At 50.9% G+C, this 13,675-nt stretch overlaps 5 protein-coding genes across 5 annotated transcripts; 3 read left to right on the top strand and 2 right to left on the bottom strand.

Annotated features, from left to right (window-relative positions):
* The first annotated feature begins 134 nt into the window (after positions 1 to 134).
* LOC101781054 (ammonium transporter 3 member 2) lies at positions 135 to 2,884 on the top strand. Its single transcript, XM_004981065.4, has 3 exons — positions 135 to 920; positions 1,004 to 1,289; positions 2,138 to 2,884. Exons 1-3 carry the CDS (start codon positions 267 to 269, stop codon positions 2,659 to 2,661), a joined length of 1,464 nt encoding a protein of 487 aa, XP_004981122.1. The 5' UTR covers positions 135 to 266; the 3' UTR covers positions 2,662 to 2,884.
* Positions 2,885 to 3,009: 125 nt separating this feature from the next.
* On the top strand, positions 3,010 to 3,866 carry LOC101780653 (subtilisin-like protease SBT3.3). The gene is made up of 3 exons (XM_004981064.2): positions 3,010 to 3,300; positions 3,385 to 3,482; positions 3,564 to 3,866. The coding sequence occupies exons 1-3, from the start codon at positions 3,059 to 3,061 to the stop codon at positions 3,638 to 3,640; spliced, it is 417 nt and encodes a 138-aa protein (XP_004981121.1). The 5' UTR covers positions 3,010 to 3,058; the 3' UTR covers positions 3,641 to 3,866.
* Positions 3,867 to 6,330: 2,464 nt separating this feature from the next.
* On the top strand, positions 6,331 to 7,953 carry LOC101763119 (protein SENSITIVE TO PROTON RHIZOTOXICITY 1). Its single transcript, XM_004986076.3, has 2 exons — positions 6,331 to 6,402; positions 6,522 to 7,953. Exon 2 carries the CDS (start codon positions 6,541 to 6,543, stop codon positions 7,645 to 7,647), a length of 1,107 nt encoding a protein of 368 aa, XP_004986133.2. The 5' UTR covers positions 6,331 to 6,402; positions 6,522 to 6,540; the 3' UTR covers positions 7,648 to 7,953.
* A 211-nt stretch (positions 7,954 to 8,164) lies between these two features.
* LOC101780254 lies at positions 8,165 to 10,635 on the bottom strand. Its single transcript, XM_004981063.4, has 3 exons — positions 10,420 to 10,635; positions 9,798 to 9,867; positions 8,165 to 9,700 (listed from the first exon to the last, which is right to left on the bottom strand). Exons 2-3 carry the CDS (start codon positions 9,864 to 9,866, stop codon positions 9,137 to 9,139), a joined length of 633 nt encoding a protein of 210 aa, XP_004981120.1. The 5' UTR covers position 9,867; positions 10,420 to 10,635; the 3' UTR covers positions 8,165 to 9,136.
* A 187-nt stretch (positions 10,636 to 10,822) lies between these two features.
* On the bottom strand, positions 10,823 to 12,578 carry LOC101779840. The gene is made up of 6 exons (XM_022823269.1): positions 12,457 to 12,578; positions 12,030 to 12,341; positions 11,655 to 11,792; positions 11,382 to 11,465; positions 11,258 to 11,289; positions 10,823 to 11,124 (listed from the first exon to the last, which is right to left on the bottom strand). The coding sequence occupies exons 1-6, from the start codon at positions 12,576 to 12,578 to the stop codon at positions 11,054 to 11,056; spliced, it is 759 nt and encodes a 252-aa protein (XP_022679004.1). The 3' UTR covers positions 10,823 to 11,053.
* Positions 12,579 to 13,675: the final 1,097 nt, after the last annotated feature.

The following is a 13,675-nucleotide window of genomic DNA, read 5'->3' as shown; positions in this document are numbered from 1 at the left end:
CAGAATATTCAAAACGAGCGTGTGACGTGCATGCAAGAATCTCCCTCTTCAGTTAGTGATACTTGCTAGTGGTTGCCGCACCGGTCAGAGACCGAGAGCCGACGGAGTCTGCTTGACGCCGCCACTCATCACGGCGAAGCACTTTCTCTATAAACAGTCTTCGAGGGGTTAGTACTTCCAAACCCCTCACCTGTCGCCTGAGATCAAGGAGAGGAGCCTGCGTTCTTCCGCGCTTCTGGTCGCCGTCGCCGTCGTGCTATACGACCATGTCGACGTCGTCGGGGTTTCCCCTGGCGTACCAGGGCTCGGCGGCGTCGCCGGACTGGCTGAACAAGGGCGACAACGCGTGGCAGCTGACGGCGGCGACTCTGGTGGGTCTGCAGAGCTTCCCTGGTCTGGTGGTCCTCTACGGCGGCGTGGTGAAGAAGAAGTGGGCCGTCAACTCGGCCTTCATGGCGCTGTACGCCTTCGCCGCCGTCTGGATCTGCTGGGTCACCTGGGCCTACAACATGTCCTTCGGCGACAAGCTGATCCCCATCTGGGGCAAGGCCCGGCCCGCGCTCAACCAGGGGTTCCTCATCGGCCAGGCCGCCCTGCCGGCGACGGCGCACTACCGCGCCGGCGGCGCCACCATCGAGACCCCCGCCGTGGAGCCCTTCTACCCGATGGCGACGGTGGTGTACTTCCAGTGCGTGTTCGCCGCCATCACGCTGATCCTGGTCGCCGGGTCGCTGCTGGGGCGGATGAGCTTCCTGGCGTGGATGATCTTCGTCCCGCTCTGGCTCACCTTCTCCTACACCATCGGCGCCTTCTCCGTCTGGGGCGGCGGATTCCTCTTCCAGTGGGGCGTCATCGACTACTGCGGCGGCTACGTCATCCACCTCTCCGCCGGCTTCGCCGGGTTCACCGCCGCATACTGGGTATGATCTCTAGACTCTATTGCGTGCAGTAGCGACTAGCGAGTGAATGATGCGTATATATGTGTGCATGCTGGCGGCTGCAGGTGGGCCCTCGGGCGCAGAAGGACCGGGAGAGGTTCCCGCCCAACAACATCCTGTTCACGCTCACCGGCGCCGGGCTGCTGTGGATGGGGTGGGCCGGGTTCAACGGCGGCGGGCCCTACGCCGCCAACTCGGTGGCGTCCATGTCGGTGGTGAACACCAACATCTGCACGGCCATGAGCCTCATCGTCTGGACCTGCCTCGACGTCATCTTCTTCGGCAAGCCCTCCGTCATCGGCGCCGTCCAGGGCATGATCACGGGCCTCGTCTGCATCACGCCCGGCGCAGGTAATCCCAGCTCGATGGCTAGCAAGTCGTCGTCCCTCGGTCGCGGCGCACCAATTTTCCTCCTCCGAATTTCCTGGTAGCTTAGCTGTAGCTGTAGCTGTAGCTGTAGGCACAGGTGGGGTTGCAAAGAAAATTATCCCTATCCCTATCACTAGTAGTGCTGCAAAGCACACAGCATCCAATGGTTGAATGGTTGACTTTGAATTCAAAATAACTTGGGCCGTGTTTAGTTGGGGAATTTGGGAGGTGCCAAATTACTGTTACAGCACTGTAGCACACTGTAGCGTTTCGTTTGTATTTGTGAATTATTGTCCAAATATTGACTAATTAGGCTCAAAAGATTCGTCTCGCAAAGTACAACAAAACTGTGCAATTAGTTTTTAATTTCATCTACATTTAGTACTCCATGCATGTACCGCAAGTTTGATGTGATGGGGAATCTTCTTTTTGCATAGTGTCAAAGTTGGGAGTTGGGAGTAACTAAACATGGCCTTGATTGTGGATCCAAGGAAGATTCATCTTCTGCCAGCTCAAGTCGCATCGGAGCAACCTATGACCAGCACGAGAACACGCTATTGTCAGTATCTGGTCGCTATTGTCAGTACTTATCACAAGTAAAGCAAAGTCAAAGTCAAAATTTGTCCCCTTTTATTCTGCAGCTTTTCATTGCAGACAAATTTCGGTTAGTAGGTATGAAAATGACGGGGAAGAAAAACACAGCTAGGGGATTCAGATGTTCATATTCTACAGTCACAGCATTTTTCCTGATTTCTGCAGTAAATTTTGGTGTACGTTTGACATCTTGACCTTGCCATCTGATCTTCTGTGCCCATGGAACATGGATGCAGGTGTGGTTCAGGGCTGGGCGGCGCTGGTGATGGGGGTGCTCGCCGGTAGCATCCCGTGGTACACGATGATGAAGCTGCACAAGCGGTTGAGGTTCCTGAAGCGCGTGGACGACACGCTGGGCGTCATCCACACGCACGGCGTGGCGGGTCTCCTGGGCGGCCTGCTGACGGGCCTCCTCGCGGACCCCACCCTGTGCAACCTCTTCCTCCCCGTGACCAACTCCCGGGGCGCCTTCTACGGCGGCGCCGGCGGCGCGCAGTTCGGGAAGCAGCTGGCCGGCGCGCTCTTCGTCATCGGCTGGAACGTGGTCGTCACGTCGGTCATCTGCGTCGCCATCAACGCCGTCGTCCCGCTGCGCATGCCCGAGGAGAAGCTCGAGGTCGGGGACGACGCCGTGCACGGCGAGGAGGCCTACGCGCTCTGGGGCGACGGCGAGCTCTACGACATCACCAAGCACGGCGCCGACGAGACCGAGCACGGCGGACGCGCCGCCGTCGCGCCCGTATCGATGACCCCCAACTGATGAAAACGCTAGCCGCACGTTGCATCATCATGTATATTGCTCGTCGATCGTGTTAACCCTACGTGATGATGAAGAAACTAAGTGGCACTACGAAGCTTCTTCTGGAATTTTAATCGTCAGCTGTACGCGTAAAATACGTTCTGTTTTCTTCTTAATACAGATCAAAGACGTACATGTAAATTTACAAGCAAGTTGTCCATAACAAGTCTGTCCGTTGCATTTCTCTGCGAATTTTGTCTGATCTTTCGATGTCCACCAGAGGAGCTTCCAATCTCCTATTTTTGGAGCTGCAGCAACGGCATTTCCTACCGCTCCGACTGAAGAGCGCCGCCGTTCACTACGGACCCCTCGTCCCATCCTCACAAACGCGGCTATAACTTGGCCTGCCTCAGAACACATGGTGGATCCGGTTGAACCACGAACCGCATCCCCTGCCATGAAGCATTCGGCGTCCATCTCCGTCGTCCTCGTCCTCGTCCTCGTCTCCCTCGCCGTCGCGACGGCGTCTGCTGCCGCCATGGCCGGCGCCGCGGCGGAGGAGCACGCCGCCGCCAATTACCTCGTCTACGTGGACCCCCACCCCCCGGGCGTCGACTGCAAGAAGTACCAGCTCGGCATCCTCGCCGCCGCCCTCGGCGGGTAAGCGTGTCAATAATACTACGATCGATCTCTGAATGGAGAAGAGTTGAGCGATCTTACTGTTGTCCGTACGTATGGATGAAGCGAGGAGAAGGCGAAGGCGGCGATCCTGTACAACTACAAGAACGTCATGAGCGGCTTCTCGGCGAGGCTGACGCCGTCGGAGCTGGAGGCGGTCAAGAGTAATTAATTAAGCTTTCATCGACTCATCATCAACCTCGCGACGCCTACGCATCCGTGTGATTCGTTTCTAATTTGTGCAGAGCAACCTCAGGTGAACCGGGTGCTGCCGAGCGCGACGCTAAAGCTGATGAGCAGCAAGTTCGACGGCGTCAGTTAATCCCATTCTGGCAGCCAATCTCTTCCATCCCGGGGCCAAGCCTAAACGAAGCACCTCTTTTTTTTTTCCCTTGAGGGCGCAGATGATCTTTACTTGTGCCCATAATCACACGTGAATCGCGGTGCGCGTATTATCGTCTTTGCAACCAGATTTGTCCTTGTTCTTGTGATTCTTGCTTAAATGGGCATGTGAATTCCTTGCTCCATCTATATAAATATAGGCCCACGTAAAACGACCAGGCTGATTAAATGGCTCGATTGAACCAACGTCACGAAGGCCCAAGACGAACATCACCAAATGAAGGGCCCATAATGGTGCAGGCAGCAGCCCACAACCCATACCGCAACTGAGGCCGACCTGGGCCATTTTACGGTCCATAATACCTTCAAATTTGGCACATTTCGGCTGTACCATGCAGGCGTGGGGGCTGGCTGGGGGCTTGAGCCCCCTGCTCCCCATGCAGTCCATGGAACCCTCAAAGTTCTTTCTAAATTTTCTAAATGGATGAAGAGGCAGAAAAATAAAAGCAAAAGGAAGAAGAAGGGAAGAAGAAGAGGGGGGAAAGAAGGGAAGGAGATGAGCAGCCCCTACATGCCGCAAACGTTGACGTCGCGGTTTCCATAATGAGTATATATGGGGAGCTAGAAGAGATCCTTAGACGATAGGAAAACTTTGTGGATAGAAGCAGTTGGGTACCACTAGCCATGGGTAGCAATCTCGGACTGACCAATAAGGGGGCTTCATGACGAGACACGTCTATTATAATTGAGTTAGGATGGCATTGGTGTAGATTTGGTGCTCAGGGTAGAGCTGTTGGCTTCGCATGGAGCAAAGCAATGTGACCGGACTTACGGGTCTCCACCCGTATTTTTTTCGTACTTAATTCTTGTTTTCTTTAAACAAAACAAAAGAGCTACCTCCTGCCTATTGTATTAAAAAATGAAACCTCACCGGTAAGTCTTTGTGCTCAGTTGCGTTAGCGTAACAACGAGAGTAATTTATAACAATGATCAACCATAGCGTAATGATGAGCCTTGAGAATTGGGCTCGAGAACGGAAGCTCAGGTATGGGAGCTAACATCGACCTTTTTTTCCCCCTTGAGAACGTGCATAGAACGTTTTTTTTTTGTTAAGAATCGAAGACACCGAGGTAGAGTTGACGTGAACACCTTAACAACAGTGCCGAGGTAGAGTTGAACTTTGAATAGTAATTTTGGACACGTGCACGTGGATGAATGGACGTTGACAGCACCGCACGGTTCAATAACAACGCTGGGTTACGCCAAGGGGCAGATAAAGCTGGCCTTCAAACCCACCCGTAAAGCCGGGAACAACAAGAGCAAGCGCGTCTTGATTCGCTTTTGAGGGAGCAGTTCATTCGCCGTCACTCTCCTTGCTGCTCGGGGGATGCTGGGATTGGCGCTGTCTAATCTGACTTGGTCACTGACGCCGGCCAGTTGAGCTCTACCAAAGGGATCTTTGTTTTCATTTGATTACCCGTAGTAATTTAAACTCTATGCCTAGGCTGACACGTACATGGGTGTTTTAATTAATAAGCTTGCAAAGTTTGCGTTGCTATTCTCCTCGAGACTCACACTCAGGGATTAAGAAGTACTTTGTATAACGACAGAATAAAGTGTTTTGAGTCACAGATGGAAGATACATATGGTATTTCATATTTTTTCCCCATCACAATAGTTTTGTCCTAACATTTTAAACTGCAAGCATTACTTTTTTCAAAGGAAAATTTTTATGTTACTAGATTAAATATAAAAAATATTTTTGCAATATATTTTATAGATGTTGGTAGTCAAAATTTTAAAACTCGACTCAGTACGAACCTAGATAAACTTCTATTTGTGATTAGAGAAAGTAACTTAAAATTCAGATCACTACCGACTCAATAAAATCCATCAAATTAAACTAGCATGTTCTGAAATGGCCACATTCACATTGTTGAATCAAAACAATGCAATTTCACACTACAAATGTAAACTTGGAACATTCGGGAAATGGAAAAAAAATCAGAGAATGAGAGAGTGGTGCATGATCCCCTCCCTGCCTTAAGTTACTAGATTAATGTTACTAGATTAATTATAAATAATATTTTGCAATATATTTTATAGATGTTGGTTCTCCACTGCGTGTGAACGTACACGCGCAATCAGATGCCCAAGAGGGTAAAAGGCACACGGTGTCTAGTGTGAACATCCAGAAATAGTCATCAGATGCTCGATAAGAGGGGATTGGTAGACAAAAAAACACAAGCGATCGATCATGGAAGCGACTGATCAGCTCGAGCAAGCCGCTCCCGTTGGCATCTTCAACGCGTGCGAATTTAGCATCAGAAGGGGGCAGGGACTGACTGGCGCGTCGCTTTCGTGGCCCAAGGCAGAGCCCCAAGGGCCAGCCGGGCACCGCAACTACCGCGAGTCCACGCCGGTCCACCAACCCGGCCGTGCGCACAACCCCTTTGCTGTCTTCCATCCATCTGCCCGCCAGGACAGTGACGCGGACGCTGACGCAGGAGCTGACCCGACCCGTCCGTGAGCCGCCGCCATGGAGCCCACGCACACGTGGCGGCTGCGGCGGCGGCAACGGCACCCTTGCCTGATTACGGGCAGCTTCATTTTTTGATGCCCCTATATAACACCAGCTCGATTAGCTCAGCAGGACACGCACTTCACCGGTCAGCACCGACACGCAAGAGCAAGCAACAGAGAGGAGGAACTCCGCTACTCGATAATTCAAGAGTTATCTCTGTAAGTAGATAATGCCATTCTTCAAGATTATTAGTTTACTATTACTCCGTTTGGATCGTTACTGTTTCGTCACCTTCTTGCATTGGCTGATTCATTTGCTGCTGCTGCTGCTGTTTCAGGGATCGATCGAGATTGATCATGGAGGTTTGCAGTAATCTTGAAGGCGCCACGGAGACTCACCAGCAGCAGGACGACCCAAGGACGTTGCTCACGTACCTGACCTTCCTGGAGCAGAAGATCGCGCACCTCCGCGGCATCATCTGCTCGGCGCCGCGGCCGCCGCGGCAGATCGTGTCTGCCGAGCTCAGCTGCATCGCCGTGCAGCTCGTCTCCATCTCCAAAAGCCTCGCCGCGGCCAGCGGGGCCACGGCGGAGGAGGCCGCGGCGTCTCCGAACGAAGGGGACAGCGATTCGTCCGACCGCGACCTCCACGCCGAGGAGGACGACGACGACCGCCTGCCACCGGCCGGCTCCTACGAGGTGATCGAGCTCGGCAAGGAGGAGATCCTGGCGCCGCACGTGCACTCGTGCAAGGTCTGCGGCAAGGGCTTCAAGCGCGACGCTAACCTGCGCATGCACATGCGCGGCCACGGCGAGGAGTACAAGACGGCGGCCGCGCTCGCCAAGCCCGCCACCGGCAGGGACGCGCCGCCGCCGCCGGGGGCGGCGGCCCGGTGCCTCTACTCGTGCCCCTTCGTGGGGTGCAAGCGGAACAGGGAGCACCGGAGCTTCCAGCCGCTCAAGACGGCCGTCTGCGTGAAGAACCACTACCGGCGGAGCCACTGCGACAAGAGCTACACCTGCCGAAGGTGCAACGTCAAGCGCTTCTCCGTGCTCGCCGACCTCCGCACGCACGAGAAGCACTGCGGCCGCGACCGCTGGGTCTGCTCCTGCGGCACCTCCTTCTCCAGGAAGGACAAGCTCTTCGGCCATGTCGCCGCCTTCGACGGCCACGCGCCGGCGCTGCCGCCCGAGGAGGACGATCACTCCGCTGCCAATGGTCATGGCAGTGCCTCTGATCAGCTGCTGATGGACACTGAGGCCGTAAGCAGAATGGCGAGCACGGAGTGCTTCTCAGACAGCATGTTTGATGGTCTTAGCTGTTCTGACATCAAAGGCTTCGCTCTCAACGTCGATGGACAATGTTTGGACGAGGGGCGAGGGTCCCTCTCGCCGATGGACCTTTATTCCTGTGACTATCCAGGGTTTGATCTCTTCGGGGCACCAGGAATTGCAGATTTCTAAAACCTGAACCTGAAGGGGTTTATCCACGGAGAAAGAGAAAACGGTGAATAGTTTCAGACTTGTCCTTAGTCAACTGGCAGTAGCCTGTAGAAGAATTAGGAAAGTGTGCACTGAAACATATCCAAATGCAAATTGTTTTTCCCTTTCTTAGGGAATTCACAACTCCAACTGATAGGGCATTGCAAATGGATAGTAGATTTTTTGATCAATTTATTTCAATGCAACTTTTAAAAAGGATCTTGTAAATTTTGCACACAACAGCACAAAACAGATTATAAGCTCGAAGAAGTATAAAGAAGTCGTTCATAATTCAGAAGCCTGAAATCACATGTACATATCGGAAGCAAGCAATTTACAGAATCATAAGACAGGACAGGGATACCACCTGCATTTGTCACCTTTATCTTTGGAAACATGCCAGGATAACGGTGGATGCATCAAAGCACAACGACACAGCAACAGAACCTCACTATAAGACAATCATGGCCACAGCAATACAGAACAGAACAAAAGCAAATGATTGAACTATGACAGATCATTCAGGTACTGGGCATATGTTTTTGCAACTCTTCTACAGCCAGTATGGTTTGACACTTGAATATGTAGAGTACATGAACTAAATAGGGTACATCCATCAATTACAAATGTGTTTCTATATTTGCCAGGTGCTAGTTTATAGATATAAAAAACTCAGTGAAATGTCATCCAAATTTTCACACCAACAAAATGTCCTCGGAAGTTTCTGAACAATAACGTTGTCATATAGAACAGAACATTTATAACCAAACCCAACAATGAACACACTGTGACATGCAATCTGCAATCATTATTTCACGGTCACTGTCCAGCTTGCTCACTTTCAGCTTCACCTCGCTGTCAAGATCACACCCAAGAACTTCCTGGAAATTTCTTCAGCAACCTGTGAAGGACTTCATCAGATAGCACGAGACTCCTTGTATAGTTCAATACTCAAGTTACCAACTCAGCATTTGGAACCTCATCCTTTTCACTCCAATATGGCGAGTGGATCCATCCAAATGTCTTTTTCAACATCTTCTCAGCATCTTCAGTGGAGCAATTAACCCAGGTCTAGTTTATCACACTCTGCATTTTTCACCTTTATCACTGGAAACATGTCAGGATAATGGTGGATGCATCAAAACACAATGATAGAACCTCATATAAGACAACTAAACTACTCTGATGATAACAGCAATCCAGAACAGAACAAATGAAAAATGGCTGAAACGAATCAGTGATCATTCAGGTATCGTCATATTTATTGCAACTTTTTTACCGACAGTATGGCTCTTGAATATGCATTCATGAAGTAACAAGTGTCTATCCATCAACTACGGATATGCATTTGTATTTGGCAGGTGCTAGTTTACAGAAAAATGGCCAGTAAAATGCCATCTGCATTTCTTCACAGCCAGCAGAATGCCCTCTGGGATTTCTGTATAGTGATGTAGTCATGTAGAATGGAACATTAGAACCTAACCCAACAACGGGTGCACTGTGCCATGCAATCCCCTCTGCAATCAATATTGTAGCCCAAAACTTTTGGATTTCTCAGGAGAAGACTCCGCAAAGTTTTCCCATTTATTCCCCACTCACTGTCCAGCTTGCTCACATTCAGCTTCACCTCCCTGTCAAGATCACAACCAAGAACTTCTGGAAATTTCTTCAGCAACTTGTGAAGGTCTTCATCAGATAGCCCAAGACTCCTGATGTAGTCTAATACTCCAGTTACCACCTCAGCACTTGGAACCTCTTTCTTTCTCTCTTCGCTCCAATACGGCGAGTGGATCCATCCAAATGCCTTCTTCAGCATCTTCTCAGCATCTTCAGTGGAGAAATTTAGTGAAGTGAGCACCTGTTTGCACTCTTCATCAACATCTACGACAGAAGCTTGAGCTTGATCAGCTGATAGCACCCGCCATTTCCGAGTCGCATCTTGAGGTTTACCAAGATCAATGTTTTGCTGGACATTCAATCTTCCTTGGCATTTATTGTGAGAGAGTTTCACAACCGGTGGACTCAAGATATTGCCCTGGAGGAATGAAACACATAATGCTCAAGGGTCAATGCTGGTGAAGTGGTGATTTACAAACATCTTACAGAGGAACAAGTTAAACGGAGCATCTTACAGTAGTACAGAAGCGAAATGCAGTAGTATCCGCAGTCACTAAAGGCAATGCTGGTGATTTTGCCAACATCCTGCGCAACAATGGCGAAGAGAAAAAAGCGGAAGATTATAAGTTGACAGTAGACCAGGGAAGACCATTATAGTATGAATGAATAACATTGCAGGCGTGGTGAACAGAGCTGGAAATTAGAGGCGCGATTTCCAGCTACTCAATGGAGAGGAAAGCGTGACACACTGCGAAACAATTCAAACAGAAAAAAATTGGTTCAATCGCAATCAATTTCATAAAAAAATCAAACCCATGAGCTAGTGTCCATTCCCTTTTTTCAGTTCACCCAACAACTTATTTTCTGCTTGCACGGAGTACAATCACAGCGTCAGTTTCTTCGAAGGGAATGGATTCAGCAGCTCTCCTAGATGCTCCCAAGTCTCTAATAAGAGGCAATGAAGCAGACGCGACGACGACCACGAATCCACGATCCCGGCACACGGAGACCAAAAGCATCTGACAGTAATCGATCCCGCGCAGACGCAGCGAGGCAGCAACCAAATCTGAGCACGCAGGCGCAGCAGCACACAAATCTGACTGAGCGAAGGGGGAGGAGGGAAGAAGGGGGGCGTACGAGGTGGATTGGCTCGGCCGCCTGCGCGCCTCCGGTTGTCTCCGCCGGCTTCTCCTTGTTTCGCCTGTGCTTCTTCTACACGAGTCTAGCTGGCCCGCATCACAGCAGCGTCTCGGCGGGTAGGAGGAGGACGGGAGGCGAGGAGGGCTCCTGCGCGGGGTCGCATCTCCACCGCGCCCCTTGCGAGCCGCCTCCAGCCGCACACGCCATCCATCCCTTCCGCGACAGGGAGAGCCAGGCCAGCCAGCCAAGAAGCAAAAAACGGAGGCGGCTTCTTCTTCCTCTTCGCGGGCCAGAAGCCCACGTTGCCGGCCCACGAGTCCTACTTGCGTCCGGAGGAGTTCCATTTTGCAGTGCACGGTGGGTGACTCCAGTTTGGCCAAGCCCCGCATGGACATGCACCAAGAGTAGACAGACAGTGGCAACAAAACACATCATTCATTTCGCATGCCTAAACAACCATTATCTGCAACCTTCATATATCCACAAGTTCATAGTTACAGCCTGACCAAAAAGACAACGCCACAAGTTCATATTTGCAGTGCTATCAAGCCTTCATATATCCATTATCTGCAACAACCTCCAATCATGTAATGCCTTGGGGTCGAGTTCATCGATGCGATGTCTTGCTTGTTTAGAACGACGCAAGTGTCTCCAGTTTTGTGTGTGGCACAGCAGATTGAGAGGATGCATTTCCTGAGAGCGCTGCCATATTATAGATATGTAAGTAAAGTGTGATCATGTATATCAGCAAATGAACTACACACATTGTGCAATGATCTCACAAAGGATCCGGTTACTCTCAGTGCACCTACTAGAGAACCAAAAGAAAACGTACCTGAATGAGTTTTCCCCTGAGTCAAAAGTAGCCTGGATGAAAGAATTGTGTCAAACTTTTGACATGGAAAGTTGCAAACTGGGAACAGCAGAACGAACAAAAAAAAAATCTGCTTGCCCGTTACCTCTTCTGCAGAAATTTACGAATGAGAACATTTGATGGTGCCCAGTTGGTTGTATTCCTGCAACGGCTTGGGCACTGCCTTAGACTGTTTCATTAGCAGAACAAATGTAAGAACAAATCAAGAATCCATTGTTGATTCAGTGAACTGCAGTAGCTACGAACAAATTTAAGTAAGTATCTGAAGAGATAAAGCCAGCTAATGAGTAACTAATTAAGATTGTGGGGGGGGGGGGGGGGGGGGGGGGGTGGCGAAGCAATCAAGCAGTTGGCAAACCTGTTAGGGGCAGCGTCCCACAGCAGAGGCCTTTTACGCGGCAATCGCACCTCACCTTGCAGTTCAGGACACCTAGCAACCATGTCCATGATCTTGTCCAGAGCATCCGGCTCGACCTTCTGCCAAAGCATGGAGGCCCTATCGCACATCAAGCAATCGCTCGGAGTATTAGTTGCATACAGTGTGACTGCAATTAGCTAGCACTAGCAGTAAGACGACTTGGCATCCTGGCACGCTCAATAAGGACTCCACATAGAAGTACAATGCAGTTAAATTAAGCAGGATCAATCAGGCAAACCAAAATTAAACGAAGAAAACAGTGGGTGGTGTCCACCGTAAAAGATGATTAAGCAAGCAACAGTGCAAGGAAGGTACCTCTTGTTGTCTGCGTGCATTCCGGCGATGATCTTGTGCAGGCGGGCGCTGTAGGGGCTCCGGAGCATGTACTCGCTGGGGTTTGCGAAGAGTGCGGCCATCTTTGCACCCGATGGACCACCGGCGGCGACCTTGGAGAGGATCCTGAAGACGCGGATGTGGACCCGGAGCAGGATGGACAGCGGGCTCCGGTCCGTGACGGGGATGGGCGGCAGGAAACGCTCCAGGTAATGCTCCGCGTCGGCCGACTGCCCCGACCGCAGCATCCGCTCGACGCGCGCAGCCTCAAACACCTCCACGGGCTTCCCCGCCCTGATCATCAGGAAGCAAAAGAGTGTCAGGACAAAGAGGGGCGGTGAATTTGATCTTGATCCGAGGCTGGGGAATCAATGGATGGTCGATCAAAGGGTCTAATCTGATTGGGTACAGATCGAAATTGAGGAAGGAGAGAGCGTACTCGCGGTGGATCTTCACAAAGGCGGAAAGAATTCGTCGGGCGCGGAGGCGGCACAGCGGCGAGTCCCGAACGGAGCGCCGCCGCATCGCCATCGAGATCGAGTACGAGGTCCGACCACTATCCTAGCCTCCTGGGTTTCTTTTTTAAGGATGCCTCCTGGGGTTTAGGCGCCTTTCTTCCTTCCCACGAAGATGGGGACGGAGACGAGAAAGCGAGGGCCGTTTCCGCGGGTCCCCCGGTTCGATCCGGTTTGGATCCTACTCCGTCCGTTCCGTACTTCCGTCGGTTCCAAAATGTACTTTTCCATATCCATAAAATTGTTACGTACTTGATGCATAGCAAATTTTGTTGTATTAAAAAAGTTAAAACGCTACATGCTACATTCTGAACGGAGGAAGCACATATTATTTTTCTTTTGACTTTTTTTATAAAAGAGAAAACTCAAATACTTATTCTTTCCCACGAGCCAGTCTAGGAATTGAGGTGTGATATGCCCTATGAAGCAATTGAAGCAACACGAGGTGTAGTTGGCAAAGTTGGAACGGCTGGTGGATCATCTTGAATTCTTGAGGAGGCATCCATGGAAAACCTCGTGTGAAGCGAATATGAGAGAAAACCTGGTGCCGGATATTTTTTTAATATGAGTGCTCTGTTCTGGATGATCGGGTGTTAACACAAAGTGCTAAAAAACACTACTATTTTGTGTCTTTTGCAATGCAATCGATCGGGGTTTTGCCCTTGGAATTCTAAAAAAACTGAACGGGATGTTGGGATTGGGCGGTGTGAATGGTTAGACATGCGACTTGTTCGGCTGGACATAAGCTGGCTGAAAAGCTGAAACGGCTGATTTGTTGTAAGAGAAAAATACTATTTGATGACTGATAAACCGGCTGATAAGCTGAAGCGAACGGTTTCTTGGTAGTCAAGTTGATCGGCGATGGCAATGTGAGTTTTGTGGGACCAGGGAGCGTTACGGTTGACTGTGCAAGCGAGGAAGATTGTTAAGCGACCAGCGACCGGACTTGTGGGGTACAGGAAAGGGGATCTTTTTCCGGACTAGCACGGGCCCCCCCCCTGCCGAAAGGGAGAGAACCCCCGCCCCCCGCCCCGCCCGGCACCCCCACCCCGGGTGGGGTTTTCTCCCTCCTGTGCAACACGGGGCGGGGCCTTCGCAGTCCAGGTGTAACGT

This window comes from Setaria italica, chromosome IX (genome assembly GCF_000263155.2).
Source record: "Setaria italica strain Yugu1 chromosome IX, Setaria_italica_v2.0, whole genome shotgun sequence".
Taxonomy (NCBI): Eukaryota; Viridiplantae; Streptophyta; class Magnoliopsida; order Poales; family Poaceae; genus Setaria; species Setaria italica.
Note: the sequence above shows the minus strand (reverse complement) of the source record. Positions and strands in the feature narration are given on the sequence as shown.